The sequence below is a fragment of the Pipistrellus hanaki genome, assembly GCF_964339955.1.
Source record: "Pipistrellus hanaki genome assembly, chromosome: 18".
Classification (NCBI taxonomy): domain Eukaryota; kingdom Metazoa; phylum Chordata; class Mammalia; order Chiroptera; family Vespertilionidae; genus Pipistrellus; species Pipistrellus hanaki.
The window spans coordinates 30,758,030-30,777,319 of NC_140520.1; the positions used below are offsets into that span (position 1 = coordinate 30,758,030).

The following is a 19,290-nucleotide window of genomic DNA, read 5'->3' on the forward strand; positions in this document are numbered from 1 at the left end:
GTCCTGGTGAGAGCCCTTACCCACAGGCCGCAGCTCCTCCATCCGAGGAGCCCTTGGCTGTTGAGGGCTTGGGCTGTGCCAGACGCTGGGAGGTCAGCTTAAAACCAGCAGGGTAGGCAGGTCACATCTCATAGGGGACAAAACCAACCCATAAAATCTTTCCAGAGGGAAATATCGGGGGGTTTTCAAGCATGTCATCCAGCTAGACAAGCCACACTTAGTGTTCCCTGTCCATGAGATCATCTAATCACTGTGGGGCTTTGTCCGGGATGACTGAGTCACTGCCAGCGAGCAGCTGGACTGCAGTCAGTGACCCAATCGGCCTCTCCAGGGGAGTCCAAGGGGCCAGGTCAGCTCGAAGGCACCAGCTGCCCCCGTCAGCAGGGGAATTCCTCTCCTGAATTTTCTCTCCTGCCTGAGGGTTTGCATCACTGGAATGGGCTGGCTAAGCTGCAGCACCCTGACAAGTCTGGGACCCGGGACTTAGAGGGGTGACAGGTGGAAGGCTAAGACCAGTGTGTGTGTGTTTTTTTGAAACGACGGTCACTGCTCCAGGAAAAGTTCTGCAGAAATCAGAGGCAGTGAGACCAGGGGCCAGGACCAGCTCCCTCTTCCCGGGATAAGACCTTCGAGTTGACATGGCCCCTTCGACTCCCCCGGAGAGGCCATGGGGGTGAGAGCAGAGCTGCGCTTGCACCTCCATCCTTAGGGCTGCCTCCGGCCACTTCCCAGCCCATGCTGCCTCCTCAGTCCGCAGGTCTGAAGAGAAGAAGCTAGAAGAGGTCCAGCCACCAGCATCTCAAAGAGAGAAAGAGGGAAAGCCAAGTGGACTTCGTTTCTAGACTGAGATGGATGCAGAGGCCCCCGCTGTGCCTGGAGGACAAAAGGTGAGGTGAGGCTTTCTCCCCAGAGGCTGGGGTCTGGTCTCCGAGGGTGGAATGTGGGTGCAGAGCTGAAGGGGGTGGCTGTCAATGCTTTTCCCAGAGCAGCTGGCTCCCCCTGCCCCCAAGAAGGCCAGGGAAGACTCTGGAGTTTAGGGCTCAGCCTCTCCTCCTCCCCCCTCCTCTTCTGCTCACTCTCCCTCTCCCTCCTCTTCTGCTCACTCCCACTCTCCCTCCCATCAGAGCCTGATTCCCTGGGGGTCCCTTGCAGCATTTAGAACCAACAAGTGCTGGAAATCCAAGGGAACTTGGAGATCCTGCAATCAGTGCTCTTCCACTACAGCAGCAGAGACTGAGACGGAAGGCGCATTGCTCCAGGCCATTCCGTGGCCAGACCCTACTTAATCCTGGTTCTGTTCACCTCCATCTACATCTCACTGGCTCCCTCCTTCCTTGTGTGCTGTCCCAGGGCTGGGAGGCTAAGAGAATGGCTCTCAGGAGGCAGTAGGATTTGGGGGCCATACACCAGCCTGTGCTGACGGTGAGCTAGTGGCTCTTCCCAGCAGGACCGCGGGAAAAGAGAGGCCCTGAGCATCCCTCGGGGCCTGAGAAGCCGTGCCCAGTAACAGGCCCGCACCCTCTGAGAAAGGCTTTCTGAAGGTCATTGGCAGGGCCCAAACAGTGCGAGGCATTATCCTCCAGCCTCCAATTAAGGCTGATAACTGCCCGGGGACATTTAATCTCCACGCTGTGCTTCCTCATTGCCCCTCTGAGGCAGAGACTCTGCGCCTCAGAAGAAATTGGCCCCAATGCCTGTGGAGTCAGCACTTGGCTCTTTAGGGAAACTGGTCCCGGGGCCTGGTGCCAGCCCCCAATGAGCCGGAGCTCGGAGAACATTAAGCAAACAATGGACTAGGTGTGGGCACACCTGGGGGAGCGTCCAGGCCAGGGCAGGAAGTCAGAGCTCTGGGAGGCAGGGGAGGCCCAAGGCTGGGACCAAGGCAGGGGAGCTGAGGGGAGGCCCAGAGGGGGTATGAGGAGCCCCTGGACTTCTCCAAAACCGACCACACTCAGGGCTCTACCGGGATAGGCTGACAAAGGCTGTGGTGGAGGTGGCTGGGCAGAGCCAAGCTGCTGTGACAATTTGCAGCTACAGGGCAAACCTAGGGTTCTGCTTTTCTCCTATTCTCTCCTCTCTTTTTTCTTTCAACTCCCACCCTTCCTTTCCTCTCCCCCTGCTCTGAATTTTTCTGATTTTTTTCCTGTCATCTCTCTCCCATTCCCTTTTCTCCTCCTGTAGCCTGTCCCGGACTGGCCAGTGGCCGCATGTAGCTCAGCGGCTTGGTTGGGGCAGGGGGACAGGGGCTCCTGCCCTTGGGCCCGACCACTGGCTTGCAAAGCCTGCTCTTAGCATTAGTGTGGGCTGTGAGAGGAGGAAGGAGAAAACAATGGCCCTTTAGCTTGCCTGTTTTTAAAATCCTTACCCAAGGATATGCTTATTGATTCCAGAGAAAGGGAAAGGAGAGAGAGAGAGAGAGAGAGAGAGAGAGAGAGAGAGAGAGAATCATCAGTGTGAGAGATAACATCTATTGGTTGTTTTCCGTATGTGCTCCAACTGAGGATTGAACCTGAAACGTTTCAACATGTGGGATGATGCTCTAAGCAACTGAGCCACACCAGCCAGGGCAGTTTGCCTTAGTTTTTATCGGTAGGTAAAAAAACAGACAGTAGCTGGATTCAAAGAACAGATTTTTCATTAAAAAGCATCCATGAAAACCCTATGGAGGGTACAATAGTATAATATACACTGTCTTCTGAATCAGCAGGCACTAAGAGACCATTGCCATGACCAGTATGCGGTCTATTAAGAGTAGATGGAGCCGAAACCGGTTTGGCTCAGCGGTAGAGCGTCGGTCTGTGGACTGAAAGGTCCCAGGTTCGATTCCAATCAAGGGCATGTACATTGGTTGTGGGCACATCCCCGGTGGGGGGTGTGCAAGAGGCAGCTGGTCGATGTTTCTAGCTCTCTCTCTCTCTCTCTTCCTCTCTGTAAAAAATCAATTTTATATATATACTGTATATACACACTGCTTCTGAGACCACATCGCCTCGGAGGCCCAGATGCTGGCGGGGCGGCGTTCCTTCCAGAGGCCCAGGGGATGGTTGGCTTCCTGGCCTTTTGAAAAAAAGAAAAAAAAGAAAAAGAAAAAAAAAAATAGAAAAAAAAGAAAAAGAAAAAAAAAAAAGGAAAAAAAAAAATAGTGGTGGGATCTTGTTCACAGTAGCTGCACCCGGGCCGCCCACACTGAGCTGGATCCCACTTCAGAGCCTGGAGGAGGACAGAGGAGACCCAGCCCTGTCTGCAAGGAGCTCCCCAGGCCATGGGAGACACCACAGGGAAGATAGGAGTGAATGAGGGGACAGGGAGAGCTTTCTAGAACCCTCTTGCAGACAATCCTTGGGCTGTGAGTTCATTTTTAACTCCTCGTTACTTTCCAGAGGCACATGACCAGCTGTTCCACAAAAGAGAAAGGGGCAGGAGAGGGGGAAGGGAGCTGCTCTGTGCCAGGCTCACTGTTGGCACTTCCAAGGCAATCTCATTGGTGTCCCATAACAACCTCATGTGTGTGCTCTCTTTTCCTGGAGGGGAGACCAGTCGCTGGCACAGAGTAACCTTGACCAGGTCCCACAGGCCACTAAGGGTTAAACCTCTAGCGTTGGTCTTTCCCCTGCACCATGCTCCCTGAACTCAGACCTCCCCACCCAGAGCTCCCACTGCCAAGAGGGTGCAGAGGGTGAATGCCACAGAGGGCCTTTCGCCTCTTCTGAACACAGAAACGGCCAAGTGGGGAAATGGTAGCCTTGGTGGCAGTGGCCCAGGCCAAGCACACATGCTTGGGAGTGTGAAGATGGGCTCCAGCTTTTCTCAGAGAGGGCGGCCCCTGTCCTGCTCTTAGAGATGTCCATCCAGCCCACACTGAGCAGACCGAGCCCCCAAAGCCAGAGGTGCCAAAACCAGGCCCACTGCTGCTCACCCCAGCTCCCCTCTTTCTCCTTCTCAGCCCGCTTCATTGCTTCATTTAGTGTTTTTTGCAGGTCACCAACCAGAGAGCAGGATGGGAAATGCTGGTGGTCCTCATACTGTGCCTGCTGCAAGGTGAGCTCCGAACTGCCCAGGGGCAGAGCTTGCAAAGCCAGACCCGACCCTTCCAGGCTGAAGAGACTCCTAGAGGGCACCTCGGCCCTCGGCAGTCAGGGCACAGCCATGGCTTTTCCTCCTGGCATCCAAGGCCACGTGGCGGGTCCAAGGAGTGGTCAGATCTGGGGTCCGGGGGAGTGAGGAAGCCAAGAGCTCACAGGAGAAGGCACATGCCTAATTTGATGGCTTCCAGAATATTCATTGTTCTGATATTCCCTACTCTCTGCCCTCTTCCATTCAACTTAATGTCTGGAAGTCAGCTGCATTTGCAGGGTCAAGGTTTCAGGCTATGTAAAAAAGACTAGCACTGCGCCGTGACTACTTACTCTACAATCAGGCCCAGTACAAGAGACATAAAGAAGAAGACCCTGTCCTACTTGAAAAGAGTCTATAAAAAAAACCTAGATAGATAAATAAAAATAGTATCTATGCAAATATTCACTTAGTAGATATGTAGTACGTATTTACAGAGAGCCTGCCATGTGCCAGGCACGAGGGACAAATGGAAGAAAAGCAGGGTCCCTGCCCTAAAGGCGCTGGCAGGCGGTGAGGTGAGGCTGGCCAGGTTCATATTAGCCTCAGAGGATGAATGGCCTGTTGTCATGCTGTGGTCTCTGAACTTTATTTGATGGCCAGAGGGCCATTAAGGAATGTAGTAAGTACGTGCCTACAGTGTCTGGTACCTAGAACCTGGCCCCAAGTAGATACTTAACAAATTGCTAGCAAGTGAATGAGCGAAATGAAAATGTTATGGTAACGCAAAAAAAAAAAAAAAAAAAAAAAAAAAAAAAAAAAACCACAATGTTTTTGGCTTATAAACAAATCAGAGTTTTATTTATTTATATTTTTTTAAATAAATTTTTTATTGTTCATATTATTACAAATGTTCCTCCCCCCCCCCCACCAACAAATCAGAGTTTTAATGAATCAAAGGTAGCTAATCTCTGAGCAAGAATTCTCTGATAAATCATACCATTTCTTTAATCTCTCACTGCTCCCTTTAAGTTATCAGTAGGAACTGACTCCCCATGTCCCTAATTGAAAACTCATGATTTTTCTGCTGACATGTAGATACTAGTCCTAATTTAATTCCTTTAAGTTTCAAACATGCTAAAGTAATCATTTTAAGTGTCCAGCTAGATATTTTGGTCAGCATTTTAATCTTCATTCAGAGACATGGCCCCTCATGTACTCAAGGGCTTCGGTCAGAAAGGCAGAAAGGGGGCTGGGGTGGCGACCTTCTCTCTTCCCCTCCCATTCCCCCTTATCTTGGCAGCTGCCATTTGGACCCTACCAGGGTCACAGCGGCAGGAGGGAGGAGAGGCAGAGGCAGGGACTCTAGTGATGGGACGGCCTGGCAGGGGGTTAGAGCCGACCCTTCCTCCTGTAGGTGCCTCTGTGGACCCTTTCATGGCCCCTGCTGGCCCATCTCCTCCCTGTGCCCAGGGTCTGCTGTGGCCCCTCACACAGAAGACCCCTGTCACAGATGGCTGTGGGTTGGCTCTCTTCCCTCCAGGCCCCACCTCCTGACCAGGGACACACACACACATACACACACACACACACACACACACACACACACGTTTCTCACACCTTTGTTGGTGGAAGGAGAGAGCCAGGGCAGGGATAACCCCACTGACCTCTTGCATCTTCTCAGGCCAAGTCTTGCTCAGTCCAGGGCCTCCCTCCAACTGCAGGCCTCACTCACCCTCCCTAGTAGAAGCCACAGGTACGGACAACTGCTGGGAAATGGTGGTTGAGAGAGAGCAGGGCCCCTCTGCCTCTGAAGGGCAAAGAGTTGCATCAGGGACCCCACATGGGCACCCCACTCCTACTGAAACACTGGCCCTTTCTTTAATTTTCACAGGTGACCAATAAGAAAACCCCAAATATAATACCTTGATTATAGACAACTAAGAGCTACTCATCAGTAATCTACCACATGAGTTAAGGGCCAGCAGAATTCAGTAGTATTATTGAAAGAAAAATGTGCATTGCCAAGTCGATTCAGGATTGTTAATCAGCCTCCCACAGGAAAGTTGGACCGTCCCAGCCTGCTGATTGACAGGGCAGAGTGCCTCTCACACATGCCACATGTTGATCATGAGAGTTCCTGAAATCTGGGGGAGAAGCCCTCTATCAGGGCACCATCACTCTTGTCCTGAGAAGATCCTTGTTTGCAATTGTGAATTTTTTTGCCTCCTAATGGTAAATTGCTATTTAATTTTATTAATAGGGGCATAGTTGACATTTGGTCATTTAGTTAAACCTACACTGACTGTTGGTACGTCCATAGCATTTATGACTTTGACTCTTCCTATAACTATTCCTCAAGACACATGCAACGGACAGGGCCTGCTTTATTAGTACCCTGCCATTTCTGAACAAGGGATCTTATATTTCCATTTCACAATGGGCCCTGCAAATTATATAGCGGGTCCTCACAATAGGATGTTAAACTGAACTTTCTTGGGTCAGAGGTACTAAAGACATAGAATCAATGGATAGATGTTGAACCACTGTGAAGGACTGTGGAGAGAGACTGCAAAGCTGGCTGTTCCCACAGTAGCCGACCATCTGAGGGTAGAAGAGCTCACTGTGGGACCCACGTTAAGCCAGGTTCGAAGGGACTTCTAGAAAGGCGCTCAACAAGTTTGCTGTATGCCCAAGTTTGCTGTGACAGCAGGACAAAGGTGTGCTTCCTGTGAGCAAATATGGAACCTACAGAAAGGACCTGGCTTGGGGCCTCCACCAAGAGGGCCATCCAGAGGACACTGTGACCACAACATGCCACAGGTGATGGCCAGAAGTCATAAGTTTGGAGGTGGGGAAGTCCCAGGAGGCCAGCAAGAAAGGCAGTTCTGACAAGGAAGGGACTGCAGCCAGAAGCATGGACACATCTGAGAGGCAGCAGAGAAGGAATCTGCTCTGGCCATCTGCATGTCCACAGGGCACCAGAGCAGACCACACTGCCCCTCTCTTCGCTCTCCTCCATATCCACTCCCAGAGGGGCCTCAAAGAGCAGATGGGGTAAAGGAAGGGGTAGAGCAAAGCAAGAAACCCCCAAAGGTCCCTCCCCTTCCTCCATGTAGACCTCCAAACCTAATTGGGAGAAAGAAAGAGAACAGCTTCAGTTGGGTCAGAGAGTGGAGGTGGAAACAGTCTTGACTGGACTGGTTCCATGATTTTACATATGCCTGCAGTCTAGGCTGGCTTTTTCTTACCGAGGTGAGACTGAAAGCCATGGTGCGTGAGAGCATGCCTGCAATTGTATGAGGGAGCAGAGAAGTCCACAGAGCAAGGATGAACAGGCAGAAAGAGAAAGGATAAACATTGTTTCTGCTGGCACCGATCAAGTTTAAGGCATTCAATAAACAGGCCACCTACTGTGATTCAACTGGTGTTTACACCTGTTGCCAAAGCAAACGTAGTCACAATACCGGCCTCTGGGCCTTGACGTGGCACGTGCTTGTGTCCATTTCCCCAAAAAGGTGGCCAGTGTGAACACTTTTGCAAACTCTGGTCTGGGGATAGACCCCCATGCAGCCTAGAATTCTTGTGTTTCAGTCCCCTCCCGGCTCCCAATCCCCACCCCAGTTTCAGCAGAAAGCACGCTGATCTGTTCTTACTATTGAACATTTCTTTTTACATTTCATGCAAATACACCACAGTCCTCTGCCAGATGTCCCCTCCGCCCTCTTACGCATGCTCAGATGGCAGCCTTTTAAACATCTGCATCCGAGCCCAGCGAAAGGAAGCCAGGCCCTGCACGGACTCGTGTGGGAACACCTGGCGCCTGAGGAGTGTGGGCTAAGTCGTGGCTAAGGTGCTTTTTTCGTGCTCATTTCTCAGATGGGGCCTTGGATGTAGCTTCATTCCATATATTGAGACTACTCTTCATTCAGGGACTAAGTGCTGATGTTTCTATATTGATTCTTCTTGCCTCACTTTGAAGGAGGCATTTTCTCGCCTGCTCCCTAATTCTGACACCGTTTGGAGCTGGATTTGACACAACACTCCCTCTCCTGACACTCTGCTTTCTCTGCCTGCAGCTGCCAACGCGCTGAAGGGCCCAAGGCTGGTGTCTGGGGACCCTGGGGGCGCTGTCACCATCCAGTGTCATTACACCCCCACTTCCATCAACAGGCACCAGCGGAAGTACTGGTGCCGCCTCAGCCCCCTGACGTGGCTCTGCCACACCATCGTGTCCACCAACCACTACACGCACGCTCACTACAGTGGCCGCGTGGCTCTGGCAGACTTCCCTCACAGTGGCTTGTTTGTGGTGAGGCTGACCCAGCTGTCCCCGGAAGATGTGGGGTCCTACCGCTGTGGCATCGGAAATGGGAACAATATGCTGTTCTTGAGCATGAACCTGGCCATCTCTGCAGGTATGGGTGAGTCAAAGTTTGTGCCGCATCTGCACGGCCAACGGTGACCCTGAACGGGGGAGGCTGAAAGGCTTAGAAAAGACAGACAAGAGAATGAAAGCTGGGTCTCGGTGGGACACTGTTTCTCTGAGAGACAAAGACCAGTGCCCACAAGCTGTGTCTTTATTGTATAGCAGATGCCACGAGGCAAAGTAAGGGCGTGGTCAAGATGTTTACAGCGTTCTCCTGGGTTTCAATCCTACTCAACTGCATGCACCTGATCAAGCTTTGTTTACTTGCAGCCTATATCACGTAGGCACGTGGGGCCACGTGTTCGGACCATAGGTTCAAGCTGACAACTACAGCTGTTGGCTATCATTGTGCTGGGAGGGCTCTTCCCCCCCAAGCTGGGACTTACACGTGGCCACGAGAGGACTGTGTCCTCTCATTAGTCCGAGGCTTGAACCTGTCCAAACACTGTAGCCACGCTCCACACAGGTTGATGAAGCGGGTGCCAGGAAACAGGTGTAAAGGAAGGAAGCGGTCCCAGGGGACTTTAACCATGAGGCTGTGATGAGGGAAAGACTTTGAGAAGAAGGCTTTGTCTCTAAGGAAACTACCATCAGAAGGAAGGCGGATGTCAGGGAGAATTGCCCACCTGGATGCACGTTGGCTAGCCACTCCTCTCACACACACCCCTTCAAACCCCCCAACGTGTGGCCTGTACATTCAGGGAGAGTTCCAAGAAAGTAATGAATTGGATAATGCAACTGCTTACGGCTGTGGTGTACCAGGTCCATGCCCTACATGGCGGTCTCTGGAGACCTGACCCCGAGCCAGGCACCCAGAGTCTGAGGAAGGCTGTGACAGCCAGTCTACAGGAGAGGTGGTGTGTCAGCAAACAGTGCCCATGGACTTGTTTTATTTATTAGGTGTCACTTGTGATCTAACCACCTGCTGAGACTGGCTGCTCCACTGCTCCACTGTGACTTTTTTTCTTATTTGACAAGAGTACATGCTAGGCTGTGGGCCTCTGGGAAATGGAGTAGCACACAGGATCCAACAGCTTGGTTAGAGACTCTGTGGGCAGAAAAAGAGAGATAGGACCATCAAATGTCTATATTTGCAACAGATTGGAGAATACATCTGGTTTCCCAAATTTTAATTTTATTCAACACATTGACCAAAGACTATATCACTTCGCAAGGTTGCATTGCATGTAGCGAATACCTTCAGTGTGGCATAGTTTGCTAAACTCTGTGGCAGCAAGTAGCCTTCTCATATTTCCCTCTGCTCTTCACACAGGCCCTCCCAGCCCCAGCCCCAGCCCCAGTCCCAGAGCGACGTCAGCTGCCAGTGAGCTCATCAGGAGATTCTTCAGAACAGCCTCTCCAGCGGCCAACAAATGGGCCCCAGGAATCACCCAGACTATAGAAAGGCAGGGGATAGAATGGGACAGAGCTGCTCTGACTCCAGAAACCAGTAAAACAACAGCTTCAGCTAAGGGAATGCAAACACCAGGAACCCCTGGGTTGGTGGCTGCAGAGGCAGTTAGCCAGGTAGATAGTTCCATCTGGGCCACCATCTCTATTCCTAAGAGTCCAGCTTCAGCAGTTGGAGGGATGCCCGATACAGCAGAACATGATTGGCTGTGGGGCACCGGGAGCTCAGCAACAAACAGAGCTGGGGCCAAAGAGAAGGAGAGAGAGATAACCATTGAGACCAATAGGCCAAGAGAGGAAGCAGAAAGGGTCAGAATAGCCCTGGCTACAGACTGGACAGCCATAAAGACCATCAGGCAATCAACACTGGCCTCAGAAAAATGGGTGTGGGAAACCCACCAAGAAGCAAGCTTGGTTTCTACGCCACAAGCCCTGGGCTCCATTGAAGGAACTACTGGAGCTGCAGGTGTATGGGCCTTGGGGCCCAGCAGCACAGAGATGTCATCTGCCGAAGGGAGTACTGAAGGGGACCTAGACATGCCTGCTGGAGGCAGTGGTCCCCAAACAGCACCAAGCCAGGACCTGGTAGCAGGACCCCTAAGGCCTCGAGGGAAGGGGTCCTCCATGAAGAGGTAAAGCCCCAGGCCCTTCTGTCAGCTGAGGTTCCACATCTGCCCTTTCCTCTGGCACACCCCTCAGTAAGCTGACTTCTGTGCCCTCTCCATCTACTCACTTCTTTCCTTTTGTAACCACAGACAGTAAAGGGCAAGGGACATAAAATCATCCCTCCTTCCTCATTCAAGGTCCATTAGTATTTTCAAGAAAAATCTAAACAATGGAACCTTTGGAACTTTTAAAGTTTATTTTTATATATATTTTAGTTTTTTATATATATTATAGTTTTTTATATATATTTTAGTTTTTTATATATATTATAAAAAAACCACATTGTTTTTTTTGTTTTGTTTTGTTTTATTTTTTAGAAAGAGAAGAAAGGAGAGGGAGAGAGAGAGAGAGAGAGAGAGAGAGAGAGAGAGAGAGAGAGAGAGAGAAACATTGAGTGAGAGAAAAACATCAATTGGCTGCCTCCTGCACACTCATTATCAGGGATCAAGGCCACAGCCCTGGCATGTGGCCTTGACTGGGAATTGAACCAGCTACCTCCTGGTGCATGGGACAAAGCCCAACCAACTTAGCCACACATGCCAGGGTGGGACTTTTTTTTTTAAAGGTGAGGAACAACAGCTCCAGAGAGAGGAGGTGACTTGCTAAAACCACAAGGAAAGATTGTGGCAGAACCAAATGCCAAAGGTGGATTCCCTGACTCTCACCCAGTCCTCTTTCCCACTATAGCTCAGTAGAGGAACCCACACATGGGTGGGGGAGTTGGGAAAAGAAATCAGGGCTCGGGAACCTGAGGACAGAACTTCTTGTCCCAGTTCTGCTACTAACCTGCCATGGGAATGAGGGCAGCCAACTCATCTTGGCCTCAGCTTCTTACCCCTAAAATGGTCTCTTATTCAGCTCTAACCTCACATGTCTGGTGCTCTTCCCCTCCCTACCCCTGCTACTTGCATTCCAGTGCTTCTCCAGAAGAGAAAAACATCTCTCGGATGCTGACTCCTGTCTCCGCGGTGCTGTGCCCACTTGCGCTTGTGGCTCTTTTTCTATTGCAAAGGAAGCTGTGGAGAAAGAGGTCTTGTGAGTTGAGTTTAAGTAACCTCAAGGCTGGGGAGGAGGGGGCTTGCTCCCATCTGACACCCTCAGGACTGGGTTGGGTCAAAGTTGGTGCCAGGACTTCTAGATGTAGAAGTGGTAAATTCTAGCCTAAGCCATTTAACCATTCTTGGCCTTGGTTTCCTATATCTATAATAATAATTAAAAAAAAGCATGATATGCCAATTAGATAGGATGGCTTTCTGGACATCCTTCCGGACAACCTTCCGGACAAAGCTGGGGCTGTGAAGGAAGCCCAGGTCCTGGGTGCCAGAGGGAAGCTGATGCCAGCAGCCAGGGGGAGGAAGGCCTACTCTTGCATGAATTTCATGCATCGGGTCTCTAATATACATATAATTTATTTGTTATTTATTATTTATTATTTATTATTTATTATTTTATGTGCCTCAGGCATGAAACAGCTCTGGCCACCAACACAGGCATCAAGCTAGGATGAACTAAGAGCTGTGCATCTGCTTTGCCCCTGATTGATATAAGAGTAACACCACCAATCAGGTGTCTCCTTGCCCATTGCCAGGGGTTTTAGCCTTGGTTTCTTTATCAGACAGGAAAATCATCTTTGACCTTATATCTCAGCTGCATCCCAGAGCTTAAGGAGAAGCTTTTCTGAAAATGGCACGACCTATGCCAACCATAGACGTATGAACCACATGAGCAACCCCAGCAGCAGATAGCAGGAGTGCAGGGCTCAGATGTGAGACCAGACTATATTTGCACCCTTAACATGGCTCAGCTGAAAGTCTCTTACAGCAACATTATCAGGTTTAAATATTGCTAAAATGAGTTTAAACCCCCCATGGTGTTTAAATCTGGTGAAGAAGGGGTAAAATTTTTGGGGAGCGAATGGAGGAAGCTAAGATTCTCAGATCCAATTTGTGTTGACCTAAGGGTTCAGGAAGCTCTTGAAGGCTTATGGTGGATGGGGATGATTCTTGAGGAATCAAATTCAGTGCCCACTACCCTCACAGTGTGCTCTGTCTGTGCAGCTCAGGAGACAGAAAAGGCAGCAAGAGTCACCTTGATTCACATGACACATTTGCTGGAGCTGAGCCTCCAGCCAGATCAGCTGCCCCATGTGGAAAGGAAGATACTCCAAGAGGATTCTTCTCCTGCCCATGCCACCATGATGGTCCCAGAGAGGGACCCTGGACCCTGAGGAATGGAAGGATAAGCTTCTTGATCACCATGGAGGGAGAACCAGGACCAAACACCATGACCCCTTCTCATCCTTCCTTCACCAGTACAAAAGGAAGTGAATGGAGCTGGCCTTCCATTGGGGAAGCAAATGCTGAGACCTATAAAGGTCACAAATTGGCCACAGTCAAAGATGACAGTATGACTCAAAGAAGGCTTCAAGAAAGGATTTATTAAACACTGGTGGAGGTCACTTAGGAAAAATGTGAAATTTCCATTCTTGAAGGTTTCAAAATATAAGAGGTTTTCAATCAGTGTGAGGAATTACAAATTTTCAACCATCACATCTAGCCCATGGCAGTTGCCCTCTTTTCTGACGTCTGTTAGCATTCAGCCTGCTGCACACATTGAATTATATTCATGTATACTAGCCTTGTTTTCTCAAGTAAATTCTAAGTTCTTTTAGGACAGTAACTGTGTTTTATCTCACAATGCCCCCAGAGAACTTCCATTCCAGTAGGGCCCCCCATAAATATTTGTTACTGAATGGCTGACTGCAAGGGCATGGATCTCAGTGGCCTCTGGGGACCCTACTCATGCAGATGGTCTGACTGTCCCTAATTTTAGGAGTGCCCTTGTGGTTTTTACAAAGAGACCAAAAGGACAGCCAGTCCTCAAATCATCTCTCCCCATTTGGCCCCATACTCATCATGCTGTAGACTATTTGACCCAGGCAAGATTTTCTGGGATTTTCCTAAATTCGTGGAGGAGGAGGGTATTTTTCAGTAGATTCTCACCTTCTTCCCAAAGCTTCTCTTGTTCAATTGCTTCTAAACCCTTGATAGCAAGGATGTTGATGGAGCTAGAAAATGGTTGTAGGGGGCCGGGGTAAGAAAGAGAGTGGTCAAATGGAATTTATGTGAATTCTGCTTTTCTAACCACTTCATCTCATGCCTGTGGAGAGACTTTTGCTCCACCCTTGGTTCCACTGTCTTTGCAGGAGTTACCACTGCTTTTTTATTTTGCCATATCTGTTAACCAGCTGCCTGAGCTTCATGTCTGGGCAATTGAAGAGAAGGGAAAGAAAGACTCTGATAGAGAGTGAGAATTGTTAGGTAGACATTCCCAGAAGCTTTAGCCCTGCTTCCTAAGCTGTCCGTGGCACCAGAGACCTTTTATTAATACCTTCTCATAGCTGAGTCTGAGGCCGGACACCTTCTTAAGAAAATCAAGGAGATGCTGTCTTCCTGGTTTGTGAGAGAGAGACCCATTGTTCTGGATAAGTAGGGAAATTGTATGCATGTAACCAAAGGGAATTATTGAATTTCAAAGCTAATAGATCCTTAGAGATTAACCTCTCTAAATCCCTCAACCTCATGGGAGCTAACTGAAGCCCTGTGGGGGAAGGAACTTGTTCAAAGTTACTCAGTTAACCCAGTTAGTAGTAGTAGCAGAGTGAGGACCAGAAAAGAGAACTCAGGACCTTGATCTCTTGCTGTCTCCACTATCACCGTTATTAACAATATTCAAAACAAAACTAATCAAAAAATCAATTACACCAAGTTGTGTTGTTCCAGGCCATTCTCATGCACACTATCTCAGTGACTTGCTTTAAAAAAAACTGTAAAAGAGATATAACAGCCAACATTATCCTACTCAGCCAATGAGGAAGCAGGCCCCGATGGATATGTAATTCAGCCAAGGTCACTTAGCTCGTTAGAGGCAGGGATGGGCTGAGAACCAGGTTATATAAAATCATTTTACCTAATTACCAGTAGCATTTATCGGGCATTCTACAGAATGCTAGCTCCTCAGGATTGTTAAGAGGTGTTCTGAGGAAAGGCAGATTTGGTAACTCAAAGAAGTTTGGCAAATAAAAGTTAAACAATAAACAGTTTCTTCTGCATGGGATTTTTTTTTTTTTCTTTTAGAGCTTCTAATACCCTAAAGAGCATTGGGAATAGCCCCAGGAGGTGGGAACATTATGTCTATTTCCCCAACATGTTGGACTGTTGCATTTTGACGAAGTAATCTTACAAAACTGGGTTCCTCAGATCACCCCTTTTGAGGGAAAGCTTAATGCACTAAAGCAGGGATCTGCAAAAATTTTTTTGTACAGCTGTCAGAAGGGAGGGGATAGTGGAGCTTGGTGAAATGGGTTAGGGCCATGGTTGGCAAACTGTGGCTCACGAGCCACATGCAGCTCTTTGGCCCCTTGAGTGTGGCTCTTCCACAAAATACAACGGCCTAGGCGAGTCTATTTTGAAGAAGTGGCATTAGAAGTTTAAGTTTAAAAAAGTTGGCTCTCGAAAGAAATTTCAATCATTGTACTGTATTTATTTGGCTCTGTTGACTAATGAGTTTGCCTATCACTGGGTTAGGGTTAGAGTTAAGGTTAGGGTTAAGTTTAGGGTTAGGATTAGGATTAAGAAAAAAAATCTAACAAAAACTCATAGACACAGAAAACAAAATGGTAATTACCAGAGGTAAAGGGGCTAAGGTGAGGTAGAAGAGGGTAAAGGGAGGATAAATGGTGATAGAAGAAGACTTGACTTAGGATGGTAAACACACAAAACCATATACAGATGATGTATTATAATATAGAATTGTACACCTAAAACCTATATAATTTTATTAACCAGTATCACCCCAATAAATTCAATAAAAATAAATAAAAAGATGTAGACCACTTCCCTCACCCCCAGTTTCCTTGATGAGTCAACAATGACCAGCAACCCCCTTCTCTCTCTTCCTATTCATCAGATTTCCATGATTAAGCCTATCTTTATGCCTACGTTATATAGTATGTATTTGTATGTGTCTGACTTATTTTACTCAACATGCTTTTGAGATTCACCCAGGTTATAGTGTTTACCAATAGTTCATTCCTTTTTATTGCTGAAAAATATTTAATTGTATGCATATACCCAGTTTGGACTATCCATTCACCTATTGGTGGACATTTGTATCGTTTCCAGGGTCTGGTTATTATAAACTGTCCAAAAAAAAAAAAAAGTTAAGTGTGCTAAAAACAAAACAACAGGCCCAAAATGGAGTCACTTATGCTAAGGCCCACATCACCACAAAGAGACTTAATTATATTCTCAGCCTCTCCCACAAATGTAGTCTTAAATCAGTCAATCAGGAATCTCCTGTCAACAGTAGTGAGGGTATCTGCCTGCTAGACCCCAGCTGTTACTCTAAGGACAATGGCCTTGCCACAGCCAATTCACTTTTTGCTGGTATGACTTACCTGTCCCTCTCCCTTCTGTCTGTAAAAATCTGTCATTTTTGCACAGTTCCTTGGAGCTTCTTTCTGTTTGCTCCTTTCTATTTCACCTGCCCGACTCATGAATTGTTGAATAAAGCCAAGATCTTTAAAATTTACTCAGTTAAATTTTGTTTTTTTTAACAAAGGTCCACTAGTAAATATTTTAGACTTTGTAGGCAGTTAGCCTCTATCACAACCACTCAGCTCTGCTGTTGTCGCACAGGAACTGGCCAGAGACAATGCATGAAGGGCTGACTTTGTCTTCCAACAACATTTTATTTACAGGAGCAAGTAGCAGGAATTTGCCAATTCCTGCACTAAGCCATTAAACCAACCAGACTTTCCTATTCCTACTCCAGTGGGGAGGACCAGAGCCCACTCTTCCTCAAAAGCTCCATAGGCACTTCCCCTTCCTCCCAACTCCTCTAATTCTTTCTGCTTGGGACTCAGCACTCAGCACACCGTGCCTGACCACCCATCTTATGGGGGGAAAGGACACCAGCCCGGCAAGCGTGTTGGCCAGGGAGCTGAAGCCAGGAGCAGCTCCCATAAGTAGAAAAGGCTGCCAAGGTAAGGTGTTACAGGGAACGCCGAGGTCCACGGGGGGAGCCAGTACAAGTTCAAAGGGCCAGAACAGAAATAAGATCAGAGTCTCAGGGCCGAGTATGGAACTGGGCAGAGATAAGATCTGAGTGAAATCTTTGCCAGGAGGGAAGTGGGGCAGCCCCGAGTGTTTATAGCTTCTTTTTTATGGACTAATTGATGCATAGAATGAGGCAGGAGTGGTTGACTTAAACGACCTGACACAGAATAGGCAAAGCCAGCCAACTCCACTGCTTGGTACTATCAGTGGTTTGTTTTTTGTTGTGTATCTCCTGCTAGCATGATGCCACATCACAAGGACATGGAGCAGAGAGACAAACATCCACCACCAGCCTGGAGTCAGGGCATGTCTGTGGTGATTTCTAATCCCAGACCCAGGAAGCACTGACTTCTCTATGATCCTGCAGGTCCTTTGGCTCAGGGCACAGCTCTTTCACTCTCCTCTCTCTCTCTCTCTCTCTCTCTCTCTCTCTCTCTCTCTCTCTCTCTTTTTAATATTTTTTTTATTAAATTATTATTTTTGTACATATACCCCCTTCCGTACATACCCTCCCTTCCCAGAGTTTTGTGTCCATTGGTTGTACTTATATGCATGTATACAAGTCCTTCGGTTGATCTCTTATCTCCCCCAGATCTCCCCAACCGCCCCGCTGTAATTTGACAGTCTGCTTGTTGCTTTACTTTCTCTATATCTATCTTTTGGTTCTTCAGTTTATAATGTTCTTTATCATCCATAAATAAGTGAGGTCATGTGGTGTCTCTCTTTCATTGACTGGCTTGTTTCACTCAGCATGATGTTCTCCAATTGCCACTTGATAAAGTGTCTCCACATAGCAGGTACCACCCCAGGGGTTTTCACATTCCCTTATTGTAGTGGATGCAACATTTCTGTAAGGTAAGTATAATAATTCCCATTTCACAGATGATAAAACTGAATGCAGAGACGTCAGCTAGTTATACAACTAGGGAAAGGGCAAGCTGGGAATTAAATGCAACGTGAGGGATAGACTAAACCTTTGATCAGTAGGCCGCACTGCCTTCCTCCATGCTTGGAGGTATGGCTGGGTATCTGGTCAAGTCCTTTCCTGTTTAGGTTGCCAAAGCCCCCTTTCTTTTTTTCTTCTAGGTCCAGGTATAGAAAGATTCATAAGCATTTCCAGTAATTTCAGTCACCTAACTGGCATAGTCCTGTCTTGGCCAGTGGCATGTAAAAGCTCAGGGAGCTGAAACTGACAGCTAAAAACTAAGTCACCAGCCCTGAGGTCCTTCCTGGGTTTGTACAAACTGAGCTCAGATCTTCTTTCCCTGTGGGATGGTGTGGGGGGGCGGGGGGGCGAGGAGAAGAGGGAAGGGAGGGGGGGAGAGGGGGTCCATCTTTCTCAGGTAACTCAGCGCAGATGCCCGACCCCCAGACAGCAGTTCCTTGTTCTCCACTTAAATTTTGAGGGTGGGTTCTTTCTCTCCTCCAGCAGCCAGTGAAGTCCGGAAATACAGAACTGGTTTAATAGCTGCTTTGGTCCGAAGCAAAGAGGAAGGTATTTCCAGGGAAAGACCCATCATGTACTTCAGCCAAGTAAACATGGGCTAGGTGATTGTTTCTCATTGGTTAAGCTATTCCAAGACAAAGCGCCTGACAAACATTGCCTAGAGAATGGAGACTCTACACAAAAGGAAACAGACTCTGTGGAGCGTCCAGCACCACAAAGCTCTCCGCCCCTCATAAAGTGACATAGCTTGTCTTACACGGGCCCTCCCAGGCCACCCTGTTCCCTTTACTGCCAGCAAGGGGGTGAGCTGGCACCTGAGGTCCACTCTCGAGGGCTCAGCTGAAACCCAAATAGGCAGCAGAAAGGTGCCTGCTCTGGGAGAGGACCCAATGCCACACTAGCAAGGACTGAGGCTCTGGGCCAGGAGGCCACCGTTTGCCTCCGGGTCCCATTTTGTTGCAGACACACACTCATTCCTTAATTATCACAGGAGTCTTCTGTGTCCTGCTTCTTCCAGCCTCTGGCCGAGTCCCCACCCTTCTCTTATTTGCCATTGGGACCTAGATCTACAGTTCTGCTCAGTGCGTAGAGGGTCAGTTAAGGGCCACTTCGTTCCCTAATGTTACAAGTTTCTGGCTCCCCAGCCCTGAATGTCTTAGGGAGGAGGAAGAGAAGCAGGACTGCCATGGCCCAAAGTGTTTTCTAAGTTGCCTCGCAATTTGTCTGAATGTACTTCACATCTGAAGAGAGTTCAGGAAGGGGCATCAGGGAGTTTGCTTCTCCAGATCCTGGCCTCGGGAGGACTGCAAGGGTCTACGCTCTTCCTTTTGCCAGCCCTCTCTTTCACCTGTGTAGTGCAGACAACTAAGAATTAACTACTGCATCCATCCCCAGAAAGAAGGGGATTGCACGCCATTGTACAGATAGGAATGCTGCAGCTCAGATGGGCACTGGCTGCAGGGGATCATGGGATATTTTCAATGTCTGCCTGCCAAGCAAACCTTGGGCTGGAGGCCAGGTTTAGACCAGGAACAAGGAAACAGCAAATCTTTCGGAATACATTGAGGGCTTATGAGAGGGGCTGTGGGCCCTGTCACCTGATACTCCTCTCGTTGACTTTGGATGCCTGCTCCAAAAATCTTCCTCCTTCTTTCCCTCCCCCGCCA

At 48.6% G+C, this 19,290-nt stretch overlaps 1 protein-coding gene across 2 annotated transcripts; it reads left to right on the plus strand.

The window, feature by feature from the left end:
- Window positions 1-544: 544 nt before the first annotated feature.
- FCAMR (Fc alpha and mu receptor) lies at window positions 545-13,287 on the plus strand. Of its 2 annotated transcripts, XM_084865885.1 has the most exons (6): window positions 545-887; window positions 3,966-4,038; window positions 8,133-8,471; window positions 9,756-10,524; window positions 11,475-11,593; window positions 12,616-12,898. In XM_084865885.1, exons 1-6 carry the CDS (start codon window positions 849-851, stop codon window positions 12,783-12,785), a joined length of 1,509 nt encoding a protein of 502 aa, XP_084722011.1. In that variant the 5' UTR covers window positions 545-848; the 3' UTR covers window positions 12,786-12,898. The 2 variants fall into 2 exon arrangements, with proteins under 2 accessions (XP_084722011.1, XP_084722010.1); XM_084865884.1 differs by lacking the exon at window positions 11,475-11,593 and having other exon boundaries at window positions 8,133-8,481; window positions 9,772-10,524; window positions 12,616-13,287.
- Window positions 13,288-19,290: the final 6,003 nt, after the last annotated feature.